The sequence below is a fragment of the Nicotiana tabacum genome, chromosome 11 (assembly GCF_000715075.1).
Source record: "Nicotiana tabacum cultivar K326 chromosome 11, ASM71507v2, whole genome shotgun sequence".
In the NCBI taxonomy this organism is placed as follows: domain Eukaryota; kingdom Viridiplantae; phylum Streptophyta; class Magnoliopsida; order Solanales; family Solanaceae; genus Nicotiana; species Nicotiana tabacum.
This window is the reverse complement of record NC_134090.1, coordinates 15,017,444-15,028,148: the sequence shown is the minus strand read 5'-3', so window position 1 is coordinate 15,028,148 and position 10,705 is coordinate 15,017,444. Positions and strand designations below refer to the sequence as shown.

General features: G+C 35.8%; 1 protein-coding gene across 1 annotated transcript; it reads left to right on the top strand.

The window, feature by feature from the left end:
• The first annotated feature begins 5,774 nt into the window (after positions 1-5,774).
• Positions 5,775-7,605, top strand: LOC107769158 (uncharacterized). Its single transcript, XM_016588335.2, has one exon. The coding sequence runs from the start codon at positions 6,055-6,057 to the stop codon at positions 7,303-7,305; it is 1,251 nt and encodes a 416-aa protein (XP_016443821.2). The 5' UTR covers positions 5,775-6,054; the 3' UTR covers positions 7,306-7,605.
• The last annotated feature ends 3,100 nt before the right edge of the window (positions 7,606-10,705 follow it).

The window sequence follows — 10,705 nt, the reverse complement described above, 5'->3', positions numbered from 1 at the left end:
ATTGTATATATTCATCTCCCATATTGTATATTCGATTAAATCCCCTCTTGTACATATTTAGTTTACTTTCTGCATTTTTTCTTTTTCTTAGCTTCTTATTTTATATTCGTAGCTTCTTGTTTTGAGTTTTTGTAATAAGCCTTTGGTTTTCTTAATGCCGCGGTTCTTTCCAAAGGTGGAATTTGTGTGAACCGGGTGGCTCTTCCTGATGATGGATGGCATAAAAACATTCTTAAGGGTTTGAGTCTGTTTTTTCTTTTTGCTTTTTAGTAGTTAGTTGGTAAGGGTGACTCAAGCAAATCTTCACTTGGGCCTAACACATTTGCCTTTGATCTTATGGTAAAAAATAAATCGTTGTGTATAGGATGGTGAAAGTTGTGACCTTGAGACTCTTGTGTTGGCCGATAATCATCAAGTGATTTTTCGGGACCATTGTGTGCTCAAATCTTATCTAAGGTTATTGTGGGCCCCCGACTTTATGTCTTTAAGCAATCCCATAGCTTGTATGGTGAGAATTTGAAATTGCAAGTCCAAGTCCCAAGCCATTGGTCTAGAACTTGCCCTGAATGTTTGTCTAGGTGAAATCCTAAGTGTAATTTGACTTGAGATATAATTATAGGCTCTCCTTGATCCAAATGATATCTTGAACACTCCCATAGCCTACCAATGATAAAATTCCAAGTCAATCCTTTTGAGCCTTAGACCTTTTTCTTTCAAGAATCACGATACAAGCCTTTACCCGTTCTTAAGATATCCTCTCTTGGCACCCGATATTTCCTTAGCACATGGCAAAAGTCTAAGTTTGGGGGAAGAGACGAGGATTGCAACAAAGTGGTAAAAAGGTACAAAATGAGGAAAAGGAAAGGCAATGAAAAAGAAAGAAAATCAAAAGGACAAAAAGAATGTTCAATGTAGAAAGGAACAAAGGGGTTCAATAAAAGTAAAGAATGAAAGGTGTAGAAAGTTGAGAAAGGAGAAAAGGTTTGAAATGAACAAGAAAGAGTGACAGTGTATCTCTCTGACCCCTTAGAAAGAAGTGAAATGCCTTAAAGAATCAAGTGAATGCGTGCAAAAATGAAGCAAAAGAAGTGCTAAAGGGAAGATGGAACCTACTTAGACCAAACATTTCCTACCCTGAACCAAAAGCCTTCATTATGTCTCCACAAAATCCCTATATGATCTTGAGTTGAATGAAACTTACATTAGTGGTGACTCACATAAGGGGCAAGCATATGGTACTTAGAGCCGAACTTGTGACTTTCCTTTGAGAGAGATGAGTGTAGTTCCATTAACCTTGTTCTGAGTGTCACTATCTTAAAGGTGAGGTTTGCTTAGGGAGAGTTGGGGATATGTGAGTTTGGGTTCCACATCGACCAAAGTAATAGAAAGATCCTCTTTGATGTATTGAGTAAACTATTGATGCTCATGTGTCACACTAAATCTATGGTGTTTTAAAGAGTGAATGTTGTTAATGATTCATTTGAATTGAGGGCAATTGTTAGTCCAATTGATGCTAGATGAGGTCACTTTAGGTCGGCTAAATTTTCTTGAATTGACTCTTAAAGGGTGGGTCTTATTTTGTTTGCTTGAGGACAAGCAAAAGCTTAAGTTTGGGGGAGTTGATAACTAGAGATTATGATGCATTTTACACTCCTTGTTGCTTAAGTTTTGATTAGAAATGTGTACAAAATAGTCCCAAAAGCTCACAAGTTGTACTTGATTGCAGGGTTTGATCAACAAGATGACAAGTTGTCAAAAACCAGCTCAAAAAGGAGTGAAACATGCACAAGTACCAAGACCAAGACCAAGCTCAGTCAAACATGGCCAGTGCGGCCGCACACCATTTTGTGCGGTCCGCAAAGATAAAGATCAGAGAGTATGCTTCTCAGTCAGCCAAGCAATGCAGCTGCAAAGGATTTTGTGCGGACCGCATTGATTTCATTGCGGCCGGACTCGATTTCGTACAGTCCGCAGAGCCAAAGTTCAGAGAGGTGACAATTGGAGGATTATGCCCAATGCGGTCCGCGGTCCATTTTGTGCGGACCGCAGTAGAAGCCACCGCGGTTGCGGTGCATTTTGTGCGGTCCGCGGTGGCCAGCTTAAGAGAGCAGATTAGTCAAGTCAAGAGTCTTAGTGCGGCCGCACTCGATTTTGTGCGGTTCGCACTAGCCCCGCAAGGGCATTTTTATCCAGAATTTTCAGCCTAGTATAAATAGTTTCTTTTCCCATTTTTAGATAGATTTTGGGACAGAGCTGCGCCCGTGACTTCTTCTCTTTTACCATTTTGAGTAATTTTAGCTTAGTTTCAACATTGAATCTTCAAGTTTTCTCTAGTAATTAATTATTATGGGTTTTTCTTCATCTATTTCTTTATTTTATTCTATAATTATGAGTAGCTAGACCCATTAGCTAGGGTTATGGCTCAACCTAGTGTGGGTAATTGATGGGTCTTGTATTTTGATGCTTGATTGTCTATGGGTGTTTGATATTTGGACTAATTTAGGGTTTTAATGTTGAATTAGTGGTTGCAAATACTAGTTTATGCCTAGTAGACTTTGGCTCTTCTTGAGAAAGAGAGCCTAAGTCCATGAAATTGGTCCAACAAGGAATTGGGGCATATTCAAGAGATTGACAGCCCCAATTAAAAGGTTAAACCTAGAGATAGTAATACCCGACTTGAACCTCAATTGCTTGCACAAATTTGCATACCCAATTGGTCTTGAGAAAGTCAATTCGGGTAAAATACTCGAACTACCGAGAGGTATAGAGTGAGTAGAATCGTGCAATGGTTATATCATACTCCCCAAATGTGACAATCTAGCCTTGGACTCAAGAATCCGTCAATTGACCACCTAGGAGAAAGCCACTACCCTAGTGCCTTTTATCTATTTGAACAACTTGCAATAGTTTAATCTTAGCTTTACTTAGCCTAATTTAGCATCGTGGTAATATAAAATTAGAAGTAAAATCAAAACCAACAATGTTTAGAAGTGCAATTAGGAACAATTACACAATTCCCATTTAGATAGAAAGTCAACTCCAATATCTAGCTCCCTGTGGAAATCGATCTCGATCTTTTCAGGTAAAAGCTGCTTCGACCTCTCTTGATACTTTATAGTAGTACAGTGTTGGCCTTGATCAGTCCCCAAGCCACTTTCATCAGGCCTCTCTAGTGTCTGTTCAGCATGCCGAGTGTTTACTGGTTCTGCTGTGTTCAGGGTTCTATTCTGATTCTGGAGTTGAGCGATGGCGATTTACTGAGCTTGCAGCATCTCAAATATCACTTGGAGGTTGACTCCTCCTTCTTCCATTCATTGTGTTTTTTGGCCACCGGACCGGGCTTCTTCGGGGTCCGCGCCTAGATCTGCATTCAAAGCAATGTGAGAACTAACATCAACAGGTTCCACATTTGGTACTTACCCTGGGTTTATCGGTGGTACACCGACTCCTACGTTTCTGTTTTCCCCAAGATCTTCGTTGTCATGAATGGGTGCGTTTTGTGAGCTAGACATATGAGAATCAAAAAATCTTTGACAAGAAAAAGTGTAAAAGCAACGTGTGTAATAAAAATCAGTAAAGAAATAATTACTATTATATTTAGCCCCACGGTGGAAGCCAACTGTTTTTCTCGAAAATACGAGTAACAATTAAATTTGATTAGTGATTTTAAAAATATGTGATTTAGTTCAATACCAGTTAATAATCAAGAAATATGGAATATAAAAGAAAGATAGAAGTGAATCAAATCAATGTCACTTAGCAGCAGTGACCTCGAATTTAGTGACGTCGAGGTGGCTTAGGGTAGTAAGAACAATTAAGTAATAAGAATAAAGTAAAGACAATAGAGCTAAAGGACATTGCTGATGACTAGTAGACAAAAAGATAGTGATTATATTCTTTACTCAATGATTAGATGATGTTACAAATGATTGGGGTCCCCTTTATATAATAGGGAAACCCTAAATAAGGAATATTTCTATTTACAGTAAGGAATATTCTTGGTACAACTGTTTAACTGCCTAGTACGGAATCGTACAATCATATTCCGGAATTTGCGCTATGACGTTGGGAATGTGGCAGGAATCCAACTCGTTCTAGTACAAATCCATAACGGTACTATTTCGGGGTCGAGCACACTCGACCTCGGTATGCATCGAGCTTCGCCTTTGAACTCGGGTCTGGTCCTCGAGCTCGAACTTGGTCTTACCCGAACTTGGACTTCAGACGACCTCTCAAGTATATAGATCGAAGGCATGCGATCTCGACCGTATACAGAAGGAAAATAGAAATCAACTGACTGTGACTTGTGAAGACAAAATTTCTTTTACTTAAAAGCCTCTTGTGCAGGTCAGTGTATCTGTTAGTTCTCTAACGGGAGTTAGTGTTTTAAGTTACTTGGACTATATGTGTGCAGGTTTTGTAAACTTAGAGGACAAATAGTGCTCAGGATTATATCTAGAGGACAAAGTTTAACTTACCCCAAAGATAAGAGATAATTTTGACTAAAAACTTCGCAACACCACATACAACTAACTTTACAAACAAATACGCCACATCTCATCATGCTAAGACATGCAAACGATATAATAAGTCATAACCAAAACTTAGGTTCAAAATTTGATCAGATGCGGATTTAGAATTTAAAGTTTATTAATTTTGAATTTTAGAAAAGCAACTTCTTAGATTATGGATACATTTTTATAAATATTAAGTGATTTTTCTAACGCAAATACAAAATTTTAATCAATGATATTAGGTGGGTGTTTGGACATAAGAATTGTAAAATTTCAAAATAAGGTAAAAAAAAATTTCAAGTGAAAATGGTATTTGAAACTTAGAGTTGTGTTTGGACATGAATAGAATTTTGGGTTGTTTTTAAAGTTTTGTGAGTGATTTGAGTAAAAATTTTGAAAAACAGCTTTTTGGAGTTTTTCAAATTTTCGAAAATTTTCAAAATGCATCTTCATGTGAAAATTGAAAATTTTATGACTAAATACTGATTTCGAAAAAAATGAAAACCTTTTTGGAAAAAAAAAATTCTTATGTCCAAACGGGCTCTAGGTTCTATCAAACCTGTAGCTAAACACTAGCTCCGCCCCTAGACTTAGGTTGTCACCTTATAAATACTTTTAAAAAAGATGAATCGATATTTTCGACTGATCTCACATGTGCTATACAGACGTGGTCACACATACAAGGCAACTCTGCCTTTCTCCATGCTTCACTGCTGATCCAAGTCTAACTCCTGTCATTTGACACACTCTATCCAACTTAATTTCTTTCTAAATTATAATCATTATTACTATCAAATGAGCCAGCAACGCAACGTGAGTTTCACCTTTGGTTGGTGACAATTAACTTTATCACTAAGGATTACAGTGTGATGGATAAAATTCTTTTCATCTTTATCTAAAGGTTTCAGGTTCGAACCTCCAGAATGGAAAAAATTCTAATATAGGAAACACTTTACCCTTCATTTAACATTACGCGTGTGAATCTATTTTAAATCCCTTTTTTCCAATAAAATATTCTTGATTTAAATTAAAATATTTAAAATAACTTGAATTAAATGAGAAGCTAATTTAGTTAATAATCAAATTTAGCTATATATGTCCACCATTAATCAAAATTTAGTTATGTCCACATCTTGAATTACAATGGTCATTGTCCTACCTTGAGTTCTCTCCATCCAATTCTCCCCATTTATCTCTCATTTATCTACTTTCTTGAAACCTTTTTATAATTAGTTTTATCCTCCAAATAATAGAGAGAAGACTATATATATAACCTTAGTATTACTGTCAATTTCTAGTGGTGGTTTCTCACTCCTTTGACTACCTTTCTCATTTACTATATTTACAGATATATATTTCATTAGCAACTTATCTCCTACCATTAAAGCTCCCTCTCTTTGTGTTTTTCCCCCTATTTTTCCTCTTTGTTTCTCTTATTCCTCTAAATTTCTCCCTTTTTGTCCTTTTCTTTCTTTTATTTCACATTGATTTTGTGTGTTAGGGGATGTTTGAGGCATTTGATGGTGGATGAAGGAAGACTATGGATGCTCTTGAGGAAGTGGACGTAGGTTGCCCTAATAAGGACCTCTTCCGCATCGTTAAGGGCAAACGCACCAAACGTCTTCGTCTTTCAGGCGTCCCCTGTAATAACAACAACAACAACAACAATAATAATGTCGAAGATGGTAGGGATAATAGAGAAGATATCGCCTACAACAATAATATAGAAGATGATAGCGGTAATGGAGAAGGTGTAGTCGCTTGCAAAAACAACAATAATAATATCGAAGATGGTAGAGACAATGGAAAGAGTATCGCATGTAAGAATAACAACAACAATAATATAGAAGATGGCAGCGGTAATGGAGAAGGTGTAGTCGCTTGCAAAAACAACAACAATAATATCAAAGATGATAGTGGTAATGGAGAAGATGTGGCCTATAACAACAACACCAACAACAACAATAACAACTATTCAAATCCCTTCTCGGCCAACTCGGCCGAGATATTCATCAACACGTTCACCGATGAGGAGGAGGAAACCGCCAAGTCTCTCATCCTCATGTCCAAATTAAGCGATGATCATCCCCGTCCTCTTAGGTTTACGTTGCCACCTGACAATAAAGTCGATTTTTTCAACGATGATTTAAGGTTGTACCAAATCAAATTCAACAGCAAAAGGTACATCGAGACGTCCACAAACTCAGCAAATGGTACCAAGGCAGGAATATATGTGTACGAATGCAAGACATGCAATCGTACATTCCCATCATTTCAAGCCTTGGGTGGACACAGAGCAAGTCACAAGAAACCAAAGACAATACTAACCACTGAATTATCAAACAAGAAGTCATCATATTTCGATTTCTCAGATGAAGATGATTATCAAGAACTCTCACCATCAACAACAACATTGTACAAAAACAACAAGAATGTTACAAAAACATTGCCTAATTCTTCCAACAACAAGTTTTCTTCTCCTAGGATTCATGAATGCTCATATTGTGGTGCTGAATTTACATCAGGACAAGCTTTAGGAGGTCATATGAGACGACATCGCGGGGGCGTTAACGTAAATTCACCCTTGCATTTGAGCAATTTAAGTCCTGCAACTTCTATAGATCAAGAATTTGGTAATAATATTGTGAAGAAACCAAGAGATGGGTTGTCTTTAGACCTTAATATTCCAGTCTCAGATGATCATATTGATCCAAAATTTCCAGTTGTATCCTTAAATCAACAAGATCAAGAACAAACACAAAGGCAACAGCTGGTTGATTGTCATTATTGAAAATGGTACATGTTCTTTTTTTTTTTTAATACATGCATTGACATGGTGAAAAAATTGTAGATGGGACTTGGGAGTCACCACCAATTATATTCTTTTATTTTTTTAATTGCTATACAAATTATTCACATACTTTAAATATTTCTCAAGTTTATAACAATCATTAATTAAGTGGGGGATTAGTAAAATTTCTCACTTACTATATTTTTTTCTATAATGCCAGCTTTATTAGCTTCATGTTCCTAGTTCCTACTATATGTAAGGTAAGATTTAAACAATAAATTTGTTTTTCATTTTGTTTTTCGATTGGATCTCAAGTGAGAGAGAAAGTATAACCACTTTAAGGAAGGCAGTTGTCATGGATTAGTTGTCATCACCAGCTAGCAAAGTCTTTAAGAATATTTTTTATTTCTTACTAATTAGCTTTCATGGGTTCTCTCTCTATTACACACACAAAGGGAATCGCTAGGTTTGTGGTGGAGTGATAAATACTCATTCATCCTTAACTAGAGGTTTCAGGATCGAGCCCTCGGTATGAAGTTTCCTTGTTAGGAAGCACTTTACCCTCCAATATGGGACTTTCCGATACGAATCTTGATTTAGTCAGGTCCCAATACGGGTATCGGACACTGGGTGGAAAAAAAAAAGGGGAGCGCCAGAGTATTAAGTACGTAACTTTTGCTTAGACCCTTCATTTGCATTAGGAAATACAAATTTAAATATCTATGAATATTAAATTATACTAAAATGAACTATGAATTTGATGGTAAATTCAGAACCCATAAACTTTAAATCTTGACTCGGCTTCCGCATACGCACAATTCATATGAAGTAAATGAGGAATAAAGATCCGAAAGACCAGTAAAAAGTGACTGCATTTGCCACATTAATTAATTAAGGTACCCTTTACAGGATCTCTCATTGTTTCTCTTTTTCCTTAAAAACGTGAATAGCAATAATGCACTTACAGTAATTAGTTAACAGGTGATACATGACACCTATGGTATGCATGTACTGTACATCCACACTTCCATAAATCTTGGATCCTCACATGCATTTTCTTATTAATTCTTTGCCACTCTACACTTCTCACAATATTGATATATATACACACTTTTTTATTTTTCTAATGAATTTTTTTTATGATCGAGAAATTCGTCTAAAGTCTGATCCTTTGAGTTATCCATTTATTCTTCTCCATTTAAATATCAGAGTTGTGATATAAGTCACTCAACCTTTGCAATCGAGCTAACCGCTGGGGGCTTTTTCTAATGAAGCTTTTGTTTAACAAGTGATACCTTTTAAATACGTACTAGCCCATATCTCAAGCATACGCCTCTTGACAATGATCAATTAATTTACATGATAATAACTAATAGCTAGCTAGCCATTCTGAATCAATTGTTTTATAAATCCATTGATTTTTGAATTGGATTTTGGATTGAGGACAACTGTATGGATGAAATTGAGTTAACATCGACGAAAAAGTATACTTATCTAACCACACTTTAGAATAAACTATCATTAACGTATAAAAATGTCAGTCTTCTTTCTTTTGTCCCCCCCCCCCCCCACCCAGGATACGGGTCACAATTGTAAGATTAAAGAGCCACTAATTTTATATATATAATATGTAGATTTTAGGTCGCTAAACATAAACGCTTTTTACCTTGTATCACCATTTTCAAAGTTTAGTCTTGTAAATACTTTTCTATAAACACAAATATATCTCGCAATAACAGCAGAGGTATAAGGGTTTGGACATAATTTTTTTATAATCATGGTGTCCGGGCCAGCTTGTAAGCATCTCAACTAATTCTACGAGATGCATGCTCTCTCACTTGCACGGGTACCGGAGAACTTTATCTACCAAGGGTTGAACAGATAGAAACAAATCACATAGTGTATTTGACTCCGCTGCTATTTAAACCTTAGACTACATAGTTCTCAATTTTGTCCACGTTTATTCTCGATATATGCTCACTTTACATCTATATATCATCTATGTAATATAAGTCCCGTAAATTTTGCAGAACTTAACAGTTTAAAAGTGAGAAATAACTCTCATTAGCTAATCAAGAAACTCCAAGTTGGAAACATCAAGTCTGAAACAATAGTGTATTTGCTGTCTTTTCACTTCTTTATTTGTAATCTTGGAATAGGAATTTGTGAAAGTGCATGCATATTCCAAGTGGCAATTTGTTGACTATTCTGCCAATAAAAAATAGTTGGGCAAAAGGGTTAAGGAAGGCAAGTAACTTGCATGAAAGATTTTATTTAGGTTTGTGTATTGCATTGCACGTAAGGAGATTGCCCTAAGACAGGCAAAGTTCATTTCATGTTCTTAAACCAACCCCTTGTCATAGTCCACATTGTCCCAAGATTATAAATCTTAGCAGAATAGAAAATCTTTTCGATCCTTTGATTGATTTGTAAATACCACTGAATCAGAGGCGGATGCAATATATATCTACCGGGTTCAACTTAATCAATACTTTCGATGCGGAGCATAAATTTATGTATAAAAATTCATTAAAATTATAAAAAAAATAATAAATATGAACCCATAACTTTAAATACGCAATGGGTTCAATGCTAAGAACCTTAAAGGTTGAACCCATAAAATTCAAATCTTGAATGCACTGAATATGATACAAATAATTAAATACATTAATTAGAGAAAAAGACATAAAATTATCATATCTTCAGACTTTTGGATGAGATGATTGTATAGTTCAATACATTAATTAAAATGGATTGTTGACCAAGTACGAATAATACGGGATACTACCAACCTAAACTGATTAGTTTGCTGATTAATACCATTACTACAACTTGCCACATTCTGTTTACTTCACTGGTCATCCGTTTGTTTTGAAACAACTCTTTATTTTTCTTTTTCGAGGAGTGGGGTTGGATGCTTCTGAGCAACTCAAGAATGACATGTTTGTCGCAATTTTGAGACCAAGCAACAACCATGTCGCAAATAAAATAATCAGTGTGTTTATTGAGAACCTAAGAGAATCAATACATAAACTACTACCTCGCCGCACACACACAAGAAAAAAAACCAACAATCACAATACCCTTAAAAAAAAGTTATAAACAATTGACTATGTCAGTGTACAAATAATGTCTTGTCTTAATTGGATCTGGAGAGTGCTCTGTACATGTAGAGTCACTTAATTTTAATGAGGAATAATTTTAACGAGTCGATGTAGTCCTGTTTAGAATTAAGACATATTACAAGTTGGGATCAGAAACTTCCCCAAATAAATTTGGTTTTTCTTGCTTGATTAGAGACTTAGAGTAATGCTTTATAACATTAAAGAAAGACAACGAAGTCAACTTTTTCAAGTCATTATTTATTCTCTTTCAGAATTATGAAATTCATTGATCAATA